Source organism: Rhineura floridana, chromosome 2 (assembly GCF_030035675.1).
Source record: "Rhineura floridana isolate rRhiFlo1 chromosome 2, rRhiFlo1.hap2, whole genome shotgun sequence".
In the NCBI taxonomy this organism is placed as follows: domain Eukaryota; kingdom Metazoa; phylum Chordata; class Lepidosauria; order Squamata; family Rhineuridae; genus Rhineura; species Rhineura floridana.
In genome coordinates, this window is record NC_084481.1 from 125,441,696 (window position 1) to 125,456,807 (window position 15,112).

At 44.1% G+C, this 15,112-nt stretch overlaps 1 protein-coding gene across 1 annotated transcript; it reads left to right on the forward strand.

Annotated features, from left to right (window-relative positions):
* Positions 1 to 5,346: 5,346 nt before the first annotated feature.
* LOC133377988 (alpha-1,3-mannosyl-glycoprotein 4-beta-N-acetylglucosaminyltransferase C-like) lies at positions 5,347 to 11,491 on the forward strand. Its single transcript, XM_061612775.1, has 3 exons — positions 5,347 to 5,511; positions 9,151 to 9,295; positions 10,356 to 11,491. Exons 1-3 carry the CDS (start codon positions 5,347 to 5,349, stop codon positions 11,489 to 11,491), a joined length of 1,446 nt encoding a protein of 481 aa, XP_061468759.1.
* Positions 11,492 to 15,112: the final 3,621 nt, after the last annotated feature.

The window sequence follows — 15,112 nt, forward strand, 5'->3', positions numbered from 1 at the left end:
GAAGCCATATGATTCCATAAAGGCATGCCTACCAAGATCCTGCTGTGCGTGTTTCTTGGCTGTTCTGGACCTCGTCCTGGCTATCTACAGCAAGATAAAGGTGAAGGGACAGGCACATCAGCGCTGAGAATTGTTCAGCCCACAGCCCCCCCATCTCTGAGGTTATGCAGCCCACCGCTCTCTCTGCCCTCCCTCTGAGGTTATGCAGCCCATTTCCCTGGGGTTTGCCTGGCTGCCTGCCTGCCTGGGCCCTGCCTGCCTGGGGTCTGCCTGGGGCCTGCCTGGGGCCTGCCTGCCTGGGGTCTGTCTGTCTGCCTGCCTGGGGCCTGCCTGCCTGCCTGGGGTCTGCCTGCCTGCCTGGGGTCTGTCTGTCTGCCTGCCTGGGGCCTGCCTGCCTGGGGTCTGCCTGGGGCCTGCCTGCCTGCCTGGGGCCTGCCTGCCTGCCTGGGGTCTGCCTGCCTGGGGTCTGCCTGCCTGGGGTCTGCCTGCCTGGGGTCTGCCTGCCTGGGGCCTGCCTGCCTGGGGCCTGCCTAGGGTCTGCCTGCCTGCCCCCCACTCCCTCCCTCTCTCTCTCTCTCTCTCTCTCTCTCTCTCTCTCTCTCTCTCTCTCTCTCTCTCACTCACTCACTCACTCACTCACTCACTCACTCACTGCCCAAAGAGCCTACGAACCGGCCTCCAACCTGCTCCTCATGAAAAGCGGCCTTCTCATCCCGAGCTGATTCAAACGATGAGGTGCTCTAGTGGCCGCGATGGAGACTGCAGGGCACTGCCTCAACTCCTCCTCCTGTCTCTCCAGAAAGGGCGGGAAGGCGGCCAGCCACAGCCTTCACGCATGCGTGTGTCAATCACACATGCATGCCTGAGGGGGCCAATGAAAAGCCGGAGATCCACCAGTTTAAATGAAGTATTGCCGGAGGCCGGAGACAGCCCCCTTTTGCTGGAGACTCCGGCAGAAAACCGGAGACCTGGCAACCCTAACTATGGGTGAATGGTTCTTATGTCTGTAAACAGGCCAATTGCTGCCCTGGATGGGGTTGCACTCCCCTTGAAGGAGCAGGTACACAGTTTGGATGTGCTTTTGGATCCACCTTTGTCACTGTAGGCCCAGGTAGCCTCGGTGACTAGCAGCACATTTTACCAGCTTCAGATGGTATGACACCTGTGGCCATTCCTAGACCAGGAGAGCCTGACCACATTAGTCCATGTATTGTTGACTTCAAGACTGGATTGCTGAAATGCACTCTGTGTGAGGGTTGCCTTGCCCTTTGTTCAAAAAATGCAGTAGTGCAGAATGCTGACAGGAATGAGACCCTGTCAGCATATTACACCCCTGCCAAAATGACATTACCAGTTTTAACCATATTTATTGCTTTTAACATAGGGGCCATCCATATGACTGTATAATCTGCAGTATTATTGCTTTGTGTCCTCATTAATTCACCACCGTCCATACGACGTTGCATGCTAGTATGGATTTTCACATTCATAAATCCGCATTAGAAGTACCACTGAAAAACTGATATGCTTTCCTGTATTGATAATCAATCACATTAACGTCCGTGTGCTCAGATGCAATGCTGCGGACTTTCCTGCAATAGGCTGTCCATGGGCATTCCTCTGTCATATGCCAAATCCCCTGACTCCTTCCCACCGAATACACATCCACAAACCTGCTCATGCATGGGAATTAAAAAAAACACGTCTCTGTACTCTTCCGAAAAGCACACAAAAAGCAAACAACTATTATGGACCAATCACTGAAAAGGGTGGACTTAGGGGAGTGGCCAATGCGAAAGCAATTTACACCCCCCCCAAAAAAGCCCACATGTATGGATGCTTGATAATTGGATTTTCACAATAATCCGACCACAAACACGACATGTATGGACCTCAAGGCCACCAACTAAATATGAAAAATGTGGATTTTGCATTTAGGTATGGATGGGTCCAAAATATATAGTTTGGCTGTAACAAAAGCTACTTTTATAAAGGGTATCCCATGTGCCTGAATGTTGTCAGTATTTTGAGTGCAAACATAGAAATCTGTCTTAATGCAGAATCAGACAGTGGTTCATCTAACACTGTATTGTCTACCCTGACAGGCAGCAGCTCTCTAGGGTTTCAGAAGGACTCTACCCCAGCCCTATGTGGAGATGCCAGAGACTGAACCTGGACTTTGTGCATGCAACACATTTTTTAAAAATAATTGTTACATTTATATCCCGCCCTTCCTCCCAAGAGCTCAAGGCAGGACATATTATCTCCCCCACCCGGTTTCAATTTGATACCTCACAAGTAGGTAAGGCTGAGAAAGAGTGCCTGGCCCAACCAAGATCAGCCAGTGAGTTTCATGGCTGGAGTGGGGATATGAACCCAGGTTTCCCTGTTCCTACTCCAGTATTCTATCTACTACCCCACTTTGTCTCTACCATTGAGCTATTTCCCATTCCTACTATGTATATGTTCGCTGAGTAAGTGGCAGACCATGCCTTATTAATCACAATAATACACATCAGTGAAGAAAGATGAGTTGCTCTAAAGGGGTAGGAGGGAAAGAGCATTTCTTTTTTAAAAAGATAACTAGACTGCAAATAGTAGAGAACAAACAAGGTGTATCACATAGGTTATATGCTTTCACTTTACATCAATTCATACAAATTACCACACATTGTTAAAGCACCCAACAGATCAAAAGGCAGTGGTGTAAGAGGACTGTAGGAGAAAGTTCTAGATCTATTGATTGGCTGTCAGGTTCTGTAGCAGTTGGAAGCTTCTGGAAAGAGAGACAAGGGATGGCACAATGGCAGTTGGGCCCCGCCAGACCAGAGTGTGATGAAGGGTGCTGCTGACCCAAAGCTTTCATAAGGAGGAGAACAATTTATTTGCACCCTCCTTGTTCCTGCTGAATCAATGTTGGACAAAGACTTAGTGAGCTGAGTCATTTGGTAAGTGCTGTTGTGTTTCCTTGCAAGGACAATCATTGATCTGTATAAAAAGTAAAAGGGGAATAAAGCTCGAAAAGAAAAAGTAAAATTCCTCTAAGATTACTGGTATTGTAAGCTAGGACGTAAGGCTTGTGGGATCTATTTTTACCCCCTACTAGAACCCTGAGATCCACTAACTGGAGCTAGATGCAAAATACACAGTGGGGTGGAATGCAAAATGGTGGGGGGGGCAGAGCCAATTACCTTCTTTACTGGGATAATCTGTGCTCCCTAATTTTTGTTATGCTATGTCCCCATGTCAGCCATTTTGTGTTATGTCACATCCTGATGACAGCCATTTTGTGACTGGTGCCCATGGCACTTTCTCAAAATTCCAAATGTGGCCCAAAAAGGTTGGCAAATGCTGATATATATGAGCACAAATTGACATGACTTTGATCAGCATTTTTAAGAGCATAAACTGGGCATGTGTGGGCAAAACCTTCTTGTCATTGCTATTGCTAAACTGTGGGGAACTGGAAACCCTTGCCAATTTATTGCAAATCACCAGGGATTGTTGTAAGCTATGTAGCATATCTGAGCTTTCACTGTCCCCCTGTCCATCCATACTGCTGGAGAAAATGCCTTCATGATAAGGTGAGGACTCTGCAGTTTTTATGGCTGGTTTTTCTGCTGTGAACAGAGATACCTCAAGGCTTTTCAAGATCCCTCCCCAGTGCTTAGTCAGCTCAGCAGCATGGGCAGTTGCTGAGGGAGGGCTGTAGCTCAGTGGTAAAACAGCTCCAGGTTCAGTCCCCAGCATCTCCAGGTAGAGCTGGGCCTGCATGTACACCATATATTTAAAGCACATGGCTTTCCCCCAAAGAGGACTGGGGACTGTAGTTTGTTAAGGGTGCTGGCAATCATAGCTTGGTGAGAGGTAAACTGCAGCTTCCAGGATTCTTTGGGGGAAGACATGTCCTTAAAATGTGTTTTAACCGTATGGCGTATGTGCAACCAACCAGGGAGAGACTCCTGTCTGAATACTTGGAGAGCCACTGCCAGCCAGTGTAGATAGCACTGGCCTAGATGGACCAATGGACTTGGTATAAGGCAGCTTCCTATCTTCCTAGGAGCATGCCCTTAGCTATCATCTGGTACCAGTATGGAATAAGAGGCAATATCCTTCCGAACAGATAATCTCATGCCTCAGTTTTGTAACGAACGTGATTTATGCAGAGCTCCTGGCATCAGCCTCCTATTTTGCTACTATAGCAGCACCAGTTCAGAGTCCTCCCTCTCTTCCTCCCCTCCTCTGTCTCCAGAGCAAAGTAAGCCAGTGAAGAGAAGGGGGTGTGGAAAGTTGTAGCTGACTAAGGGGAGAAGGCTGGGATACGAACAGGTGGGCGATGGCTCACGGAGAGGGAGGCAATGTGCTCTTCTTGTCTTAATAGCATCCAAGCCAGAGGATCCAAGTCAGGGGGTTGTAATGCTCATCTCCGCATATTTCAGCGTGAGTCACCAAGGTTCATATTCCAAGATGAGGGATTATGGGGCTCAGCAACATCTCTATGCAAAACGATTGACAGGAGCTCCTTTTGCTGTGGATATTCTTTGTAGCTATCTGCAGCAACCCAAATTCAGCAGTCTGATGTAAGGTCTAAATTTGACCTAAAGTCAGGAGTAGGCTTGCTCAGGGGGAAAGTTGATTTTGTAATGTGTCTAAATGATTAATTCTTGTGAGTCTAATATGAGTGTGCACCAGGGGTGTAGTCATCCAGGGTCTCGGGGGAGTCTTAGACCCTTTACTTTTTTGGGAGCAGGGTCCCAATGCCTCCAGCATCCTATAAGCCAATCAGCATGAAAGGAGGAAATGTGTTAGCCACTGAGAAGAGGCTTCTAGCATGCTTCTTTGTCCTTTCCTGCTGATTGGAGCCAGTCAGAGTGAAAGGAGGTGAGTCAGCCACTGAGAAGACTCTTCTCAGTAGTTAACACACTCCTCTTTCATGCCGATTGGCTCCTAGGTATGTCTGTTGTTGTGAGAGAAGGCGTTAACAAGGATAGAGAAGCAGACAGCAGTACTCAAACCTGGACAGGTTATTCTGTAATATTAGGTTGTATAATCTTAGAAGGGGTGTGGCTGTGAGGGGGCATAGCTGTGACTATCATGAAGGGACCCTGCACTTCTGAATTTGCCACTACACTACTGGTGTGCACCTGAATAAAAAGAAGTTGTTTTGTATCATTTTGTTTCTACAAGATTAGTTCAGCACTAGCATTTAAAAAATGTACATGTAAAGTGTTAAAGAAAAGTACATGGGCATAAATTAAAACAACATAATTTTCATTTTTAAACGTTTTTGCCATAACAAGAGTATAAAGATGTGTTATTTCCATTTAAAGGGACCCAGAGGGAAAAATGACAATGAAGCACAGGAGCTTGCAGAAGTCCCTAGCCTGCTACTGGGGAAGCTTTTCTAGATTATGTTTTCTCTTAGGACTCCTCATTGTATTGTCTGCCATTATTTGGAAACAAAACAAAGAGAAATGCAAATATCAAAAATGGGAAGAATCTGGATTAAAGGTAGGCAAATGAAATAGTCATCAGTAGAATTTCCCTATGGGGTTACCTGTATTTTAGACAATATTTTACATGATAATAAATCTCTGGAGTGGGGGGCATGTTTCCAAACTATCGCTCCATTGAAAAGAATCTTGCATTACACACTCTGTTCATTTATTTATTTATAAAATAACCAATGTAAGTCTTAGTCCACAGGGTTTTTTTTGGCCATGCCTGGGAAACATGGTTGGGGCAACTAATGCTGAATCCATACAGTTCTAAAACAAAATCTGGCTTGGTTGTAACCTGCAGTGTGTAAGAGGTTCTGTTCAATGTAGCATTAAGCAAATTGTTCTATCAGGTGCAAGGATTTCTACTCATGCTTCCCCCATTCTTCTGGAGTAGGTTTGGGAATGGCCTGGGATACATGCAGCAGCAGGAGGGGGTGATCTTGTGCTAGGGCTAGCACAACTGTTTAGTTGAATACAGCCCAAGGACACTTGCCACTGATGATACGAAGACTTCCATTATCATTCGCATTCCACAACACTGGGATACTGTAGCTCTTATTGCTATGATGGTGGCTAGGATTCCAGTCCATTTGGTAGAAAGGTTTGCCCTCTTATCTTAGATTCAGCAGCTATCACATCTCCACCTGTCACACTAAACCTGAATGCTGCTTGAGCTTTACATGGGAATATTTAGACAGTGGCCAGCACCATCTTAGAAAAGGCAGAGCCCTCTACTGTGTGTGCCTCTCCTAAGAATGTCTGTCCTTAGAATGCTACACAGGGCCGGCTGGTTCAAAGCATTCAGACCAACTTCTTTTAGCATATCTGGAAGTAAGGGGCAAAACCCTCCCTGGACATTTTATATAACTTCAGGGGAATCAAAGTACTTTCAGGTGGGCGTGTGCTTGCATTTCAATGAGGTGGCCAAGGGTGGTTACATCTCCCCCTCTCTTTCTTAGTTTTAGGAAAGCTTAGCAGCAGGGGGAAGCCATTTTCCTCATCCCTTGCCCTGAGAATGCCTTGGGAACATTGCTTCAAAATCCATGTATTAACCTTCCAAAGGGCATCCTTTCTTTTTTTTGCAAGGGAAATGCAGCCAAGCTTCCACTGGAAGTGATAGCTTAGCCTTTAAAAAAAAAAAAGGTACAAAAGAGAGGTGGAGGAAAAACCAACCTCAGCCACCTTGTCAAAATGTAAGCATACCCCTACACTGAAAATGCTGCAATTTTAACCCATCCCCTCAAAAGCTGCCAACATTCTCTTCTCCCCACCTCTTCACAAACACTGCCATGAATGGGATGGGAGGGGACGCTACCAATCTTTACTGAAAACATTTTGTTTTTCTTTTATGAAAATGTATGCACTTAATTGCTCATTTGGCAGAAACTGTGGTTAAGGTGCTGGACTACGACCTGGGAGACCAGGATTCCAATCCCCACACAGCCATGAAGCACACTGGGTGATCTTGGGCCAGTCACTGCCTCTCAGCCTCAGAGGAAGGCAATGGTAAACCCCCTCTGAATACCGCTTACCATGAAAACCCTATTCATAGGGTCACCATAAATCGGGATTGACTTCAAGGGAGTTCACTTCCATTTCCATGACCTATTAGGAACATAGGAAGCTGCAGCGCACTGAATCAAACCATTGGTTCATTTTGTTCAGTATCATCAACACTGACTCTCAGTGGCTCCCTTTGGGGGATGTATTGGCAAAGCAGACCCCTGCCGCCAGCAGGATTGAACCCTCTCCAGCAGCTGGTGACCTGCTGGGAAAAGGCACATGCAGCCAAACCACAGTACAGGGCTTTTTGAAAGTGCTTTTGCAAACAGCCTTGCACTGCGTTTTAAGCCCTGCAGAGTCTGCCTGCCTCTCCTTCTCCCCAGCCCCCCCTGCCCTAACTTCTGACAGCCCCAGGTGGCTTCAGGTGGGCTGATGTAACCTGAGGCAATCCTGGTCTGGCTCAACCCAATCCAGCCAAAGCCTGGATCTACCTGAATCAGTATGGGATCCAAGCTTTAACTGGATCTAGTGCACAACCCTACTGGCTACAAATCAGTAAAAACCTGGCCTTTTTTTTGGCAATTATGAGGGCAGTTCGGTATTGACCTGCTTGTGCTGTTTGTTGGTGATGAGTATTTAAGATTTTATGCTGAATATGACTATTATGTTTTATATTAGGTGTTCAAGGACTGTTTTATTGCTTGTTTTACTGTTGTATACTTCCCTGAGATCAACTGATAGAGGGCAGGTTTGAAATATTTCAATAAATGAATAAATACCTGTTCCTGTACTCTATCTTAAGAGATGTGTCTACATACAAACTTTGTGGTCAAAATAAATCAGCTTTTCTCTCTCTCTACACTAGCCCCTGATTTAATTAATATCTAACCTGAGAATTCAGAACTTCCAGTTCTGGAGAATTTGAAAGCTTGCTCGCTATTTTGTGACTTTTCCTTGGCCCTAATAAAATTATTACCCTGCTGTAGATTTTGGATTTTTTTTTTCTTATGGACCCCCATAGCTGTCTTTTATATTTGGGGTCTCTTCCTAGACATTCTATAGAGCCATCCTCTCTTCCCTTGCACTGATCCTCAGCTGAAGTGTCAGTTTCAGTGTGATATGCATCACCGTTATTGATAATCAAAGTCCCTGTACATCTCATACTAGTTAACACAACAGCCCACCCCTTCCCAGGTCCCTGGAGAATAAGCTAAATCCCCATGGGAGGTGAATAGCTGAGGTGCAAATGTTTTGTACATCAAACTATCAGATGCATTACAACGTCTTGTGCTTGGGCATCTATTTTTCAATTCAATATAATTTATTATTATTATTATTATTATAGTTCCATCAATGTGCATGATGTGTTGAAGTCTGCAAGAGAAGTATGCCCTGAGGGCCATAAAATCTAAAATTCAAGGCAGGAGAAAACAAGAGGAAGGGGAAGGAAAGTTGCATGTGTTTAGTTAGGCTTAGTTATAGGCTGAGTTGCAGACTGATTTTGAAATCATTTTTAATTGGAAAATGCAAAATATCATAATGCCAAAAATATATATCTCAGGTATGCAAGAATTAAGTAGCAAAATTATGAATACATCTCTATTATATGCTTGACTATATTCATTAAAAGAGGACTGGGCTCCTCAAAAAGATTCCTATTTTTTCTACCCAGTTGAATTCATACATTTGTCTGCTACTACTACAACCTTTCAGGTTCCAACCTATTCTTTATTTCATGGGAGGAGCATCTAGTCTGTGTCATTTTGATGATACCCAAAGCTTTATCTCTCATAAGTATATTCAAAATAAACTTTTCATGTGACACCTTTACTAAACCTTCACATTCTGATCAAATGCACAGTTAGGTATTAGTGGGCTTAAGCATAACACATTCTGCATAGGCTTGTAGCCTTAATGTAGTCCGGTAAAAAATTAGGATCACATAGGATTTCCTGACCTTGTCATGGTTTTTATAACTCCAAATATTTTTCTCCAGAATTTCTCAGCAACTGGATATGTCACCTTGTAGGGAATAGAAATCAGCATCATAATTTAAAGATAAGATAGTAGTCAAACAATGATGAAGTTATTAGAAAGGAAATCTCATAGTTGATATGGAAAAAAGTCTACTATTGTTTCATTTAAGGGTCCAAATAGAAAGAAGACAATTGACCTGAAGAACATTACATCAAAGAAGCTACAGTACCAAAATTTAACTGTAATGGAAAGTGCTACAGGTCCCTTAGCTATTCCATACAAATATCTCTTGGGATCACATCCTCCCAAAAAGAGTAAGTAACTATTGTGGGTATAGCAACCCTTGATGTTTGTGGAACAAAATAATGTAAAAAGGAACAATTGATCCAACTTCTGTCTAGTAAGCCATTTAAAGTGTACTCCTAATTTGGAATACATTATCTGCCCCATTAGGCTTTTCCTTCAGATAATTTTCTGTCAATTTTTAACAAATATATATTTTGGAACAGCTGTTAGTCTTGAATAAGCTGTGCATCAGGGGTAGCTAACCTGTGGCAGTCCAGATGTTGTTGGACTCAAACTCCCATCAACACCAGCCAGGGGTCAGGGATCTGTGTGGTCAACAGGCCTTATGAACATAAGAACATAAGAAGAGCCTGCTCAATCAGGCCAAAGGCCCATCTAGTGCAGCATCCCATTCTCACAGTGGCTGGCCAGATGCCTATGGAAAGCCCGCAAGCAAGACCTGAGCACAATAGTACTCTCCACTCCTGCAGTTTCCAGCAACTGGCTTTCAGTTATTACAGAGCTTCTGATTCCTAAAGCAAAGCCACCAGAAATAAGCCATTCACACCCTTGACTTACCCCGTTAAGCTCTACCCACCTGTTTGAATTGGGAAGAGCTAACCACGAGGGAGACAGGTGTTAATTGGACTGGAGAGGATGAAAACATCTGATTTTGGCATATATCGTAAATACATGAGGGCTTGTGTTACACAGCGGCCCCATGGCTGAACTGTGAAGAGGAAATCTCTGCCGTGAACTCATAAAGTGGCTTTAGGCAAGTGACTGGCATAGATTCAAAGGCATTTTTGCTCATGCAAGGCAGCCCCACCAACTCCCAAGATCAGCTTTTTGGGAGATGCAGTGGGAAAGGAGCCAGGAAAGCTCTGTTGCACAAGCAGAGTTTTGCTCATGGTTCTGTAGATCCAGCCCAAAGTCTCATCCCCATATTGTAGATGGGGAGCTGAGACTAACAATAATAATCTACTCTGCAAGGTTGTTGTAAGGATTATCAAAATCATGTGTGCATGCTTTGAACACGCAGCAAGCTATATGAATGCTCAGTATTCTCATCGTCTTTACCTCTTCTAGGATTCTTGACCATTGGAATCTCCTCTGTCCACAACGAAAAGGAACAGCATTTGTTGGGGACTATCGAGTCCATTTTCAGTCACTGCCTCCCAGAAGAATTAAAGCTGATAACTGTAGTTATATATCTAGCCGATAACAGTTCTAAGCTAAACGAGCAAAGCCTCAAGAAAATTGAGGCTCAGTTTAGTGTGCATATTAATGCAGGAAGGCTGCTTGTTATACAAAGCTCGCTAGCCAGTTACCCTCCTTTACACCCTCTGAAAATGGATGTCTTGGGCTGTGAAAAAGGCAAATATAAAACCAAACAGAATGTAGACTATGCTTATTTAGTTAACTTTTGTGCCAATCTCTCCCAGTATTATTTGATGCTAGAGAATGATATTGTCTGTGCCACTGGTTTTGTGTCCGTTATACAAAGCTATGTAAGAACGCTGAAGCAATCCTGGACCACGATAGCATTTTCGAGACTGGGCTGTATAGGAAAACTCTATCATAGTTCTGATCTCACCAAACTGGGCCGGTTTCTCTTGATGTTCTATGATGAGATTCCTGGGGACTGGCTTCAGACATTTTTTCATAAAGCCAAAGCTCAAGAAGAAGCCATTTTCTTTCATCCTTCTCTCTTCCAGCACATAGGGAAAGTTTCTTCATTTCACAATGTGGAAGGACAACGCATACATCCGGAGTTTGAAGAAGATGCTGGAGATTTTGGAGATTTTCCTACTGCTTCATGTTTCACAAACATACCCATTTATGCTAATTACATACCAGCCAATGTGTGTCCCCCAGGAAAGGGTGTCTTTTGGGGCAAGAATGTGACATCAAAGAGCTTCTTCACCATTGTTTTTGCGCACCCAATTGTTCCCCAGAAGATTCAGATTTACACAGGGTCAGCCGTATATAACACAGACATTCTCTGTTATGGTTATGTAGAAAAGGGTAGTCTCAAAATCCACATACGTGGACATCAAACATGCCTAACGTTCAAACGGATAGGGGATTTTAAGAATGGACTTTTTAAAATGGAAGATAAGAGCAATAACGATGACATTGAATGCCTTCGAATACAAGCCACAGCTCCACAAAAGCACTGGCTGAGAATAAGGAGAATTAGTATCTGGGTGAAGAAGAGTTAATTTCACATTCTGTTACATGGAATTCGCTATTGTGGAAAGCCACAATCTTGCTAGCTATAAATACATAAATAAACTTTTCACTTTAGGCAAGGCAGCTTTGTTTCTCTTTCATTAAAAAAAATTGGATGGAAAACAAAAAGCAACATCTTACACAATAAAGGAACATTTTCCCACCTACCATGGGCTTACCATATGAGTAGCTTCTTCATGAAATCCTTTCTCTTTACATATGAAACTTATTAATGAAATCCCTTATCTGTGATGTACAGTCTTCATAAAAATTATGCAAACACAAGAAAGCAGACCATATTATTAGGGGACTTTTATATGACCAGTTTTGACCAGTTTCAATGAAGTTTTGAATTAAAAATATATAGGAAATTCTCAGGATTTATTTCTGTATTGACTGATTATGGTGAGACTTTGAACAGGCATTCCTGGCAAAGAGCTAAGGCTGCAATCCTACACATCAGCTGTGGCTGTCTAGATGTTGGAGTACAGCTCTCATCATCCCTCACCATTGCACAGACTGACAGGGGCTGAAAGGAGTTGGAGTCCTCCTATACATGCTTACCTGGCAGTAAGTCTCATGGAACTCAATGGGCCTTACTTCTGAATAGACATAAGATTATAGGATTGCACTGTCCAGCACTGGAGGCATTCAAGAGGCAGCTGGACAGATATCTGTTGGATATGCTTTAAGTCTTGCATTGAGCAAGGGGTTGGACTCGATGGCTTTATAGGTCCCTTCCAACTCTACAATTCTGTGATTCTATGCTATTCTTACTGAAGGAGGCTGCAGTGGAAGAGTTATTTACTATGATTATTTCTGGTTTTTTAGAGAAACCCCTTGACTGCAGGTCTCTGTCATAAACCTTTTTTCACAGCATATATATGGGGTTTTACAGTTTTTGTGTGTGAATTTTCTTTGTGAAGAACAAGCAGAAAATCCTTGCATGCAGAGCAGACCAAGTGATCTGCAGCCATGCTAGAGCAGTCCATATCCCATAAAGGGGAGTGGCAAACCTCCAAGTGTTTATGGACAGCTCCCTTGGTGCTGACTGAGCAGAAGCATATTATTGAAGTTAAGATCATAAGAACTGCATTGGACCATCTGGAGACAAACCTCTAGCTTGAGGCCGAGTTCTTCTCGTTCTCCTCAACAAATCCTTGGAGCTGTGTTGACGGGGTAACATGGAGTTTTGAGTATGGACAGGGTCAGCTGTTTTGAGAGGCCCTGACTTGGGAGTCTTGGCCCCCAGAACCCCTGATCCTCTGGGCTTGGGCTTTGCTCAGATATGATCATGATACCGGGGCCTGGGTTATCCTCTGGTGCCAGTGGACTGATATATTGGGCTAGCCCCTCTGCCTTTAAGTCAGGGTCCTAACATTGCCTCCAGTGCTACTGGGCTGGTAGATCCAGCCAGCTCCTCTGTGTCAAAGCTGAGGCTGCTATTCTGGGCAGGGAGTCCTGGCAGATCAGCTGATGGAGCAGAAGGAGCAAACTGCAAGGTGGCATGGCTAGAGTTGCTTTCTCCCATATGTGTCATGAGTTGCTAGAAACCTAAAGCATTGCGCTTGGCAACATGGCTGTCCTCCCCAGATACTGGACACAATGTGTGTGCATGAGCACGTAATATGCAGACAACACAGATATCTTGCACTCTTCCTTGGTTTTCCCTCCCTTCAATTTTGGAAACCCACTTTCACATTTTCAACTCCATCATGAACCACTAGAGGGCAGCAAATCTACACCAATTGCCTTTCCCAACTGACCTCTTTTTCTGTTCCTCCTGTAACAGCTGCATCCTCAAATATTTTTGATGTCAAATTCAAAACTATTAATAAAACAAATTCAGCTGACAACAACAGGGGGTGAGGAGGAATTGCACTCAAGTTGCTTGACAGAACAAACTACCTCAAAGACATATTTAAGTTTCTAAGATCTATCTTGACAAACAAAATATGTACTATTCCAGCCGTTTCTGGAATCAAATTTGCCAACTGGTAGCTTTCAAAATAACACTACATATAGCATGCCTTTGTTCCTCAGCTCAGCATTTTCCTCAGCTCTCCCTTCAGCACTGAACTCTGGTTGCTACTTCCCAGCCTTCCAGCTGCTGCTTTGATGTTCCTTGTAAAGAGCTCTGATGAAGGGAAACACTGATCAAGTATGTCTTCTCTCAACTCTACTACTGCTGCAATGACATTTTACATCTGCTGTGGCAAGCAGAACTCCAGCTTTGTTTCTTAGCGAATAGAAAAGGACAAGTGGCACCTGCAACAAAATGTTGCAGTGTAGAAGACTCCCTCCAACAGTCAAATCAGCATTCCATGGCCACTGAGGACAGTCAGTACTCACTGGGCTGTTTTGAGATCTTCCCCTCAGGCCATGTGATCATATGGTTCCAGAAAGGGGATTCCACAGGTCTGAGGAAACTTTAGATCTCCCTCTCCAAAGTCAGAGAGAGAGTGAAGTCCAGCCCCAGAGAGGCTGTGTCTGGGATAGACATGGATCCATAGCCTTCCTAGTACTCCAACTAGGAGAAAAGCATGCCAGTCCTGGAGCTGGAATAATTTATTTTTCTTGTAAAAGAAAAAAATGAATGGAAAGGGATGGAGGCATGCAAGAGTGCTGCTGTGCTCTTATTTTCTACCCACTGTTATGAGCCTGGCAGGGCACTGGATGAGATGGTTCAACCACCTTCGTTTCTCCCTCTTCCCTCATTTTAGGATTACAAACATGGGGAGATCCCTAAAGGTTTTTTGTACATCTGCAAACTTTGGGGCTTCCCTGAGTCGATTGATATCCTGTACTAGATAGTGCCATTTTGGTTCAGAAAGGACTGACACAGAGATAATTGAGATCCCTATTAGGACAGGGTGCAAAGTATTTGTACAAATCCCAAATGACGAGTAGAAGTGGTGTGCCTCACAGGGATTTGGGGCTTCTACAAGGTGAGGCAGGATCTCTGCAAGGCAGGCACAAGTCAAAGCAGAGACCCCTGAGCACTTTGTGGCCTTGGCAATCTAGACATTTTTAAAAACCCAGACAAGGCCGGTGAAAAGCAGAACTATGTAGGGGAAGGGCTGTAGCTCAGTGGTAGAGCAAAAGGTCCCAGGTTCATCCCCTGGCATCTCCAGGTAGGGCTAGGAGAGACTCCTGCCTGAAACCCTGGCGAGCCACTGCCAGTCAGTGTAGACAATACTGAGTTAGATGGAGCAATGGTTCAACTCTGTATAAGGCAGCTTCCTCGGTTCCTATCTCTATGCTTATCCATTAAAGCCAGGATATAGGGAGAAGGGAAAGAGGTAGCAACTTCACAAAATGAAAATATATGTGTCTAGCTTAAGAAAAATGCCAGGACCAGGCAAGGGAGGCACGGCTCCTTTGCAATTGACAAATCTAATTTGTAGTCAAAGGGAATGATTTTACCAGTGCTCACCAATCCCGGTGCTTTGGATGTGGAAACAGTTTTGCAAGAGCAAAACATTTCTCAAAGCTTAAAGAAAATGCCAGGCTGGGGAGGGGACAGGTCAGGGGGACAACGTCTTTGTAACTAACAATTCAAACTTGTAAGATCCTAACACAAAAGCTCCTGGAACTAATTGTCCTCAATT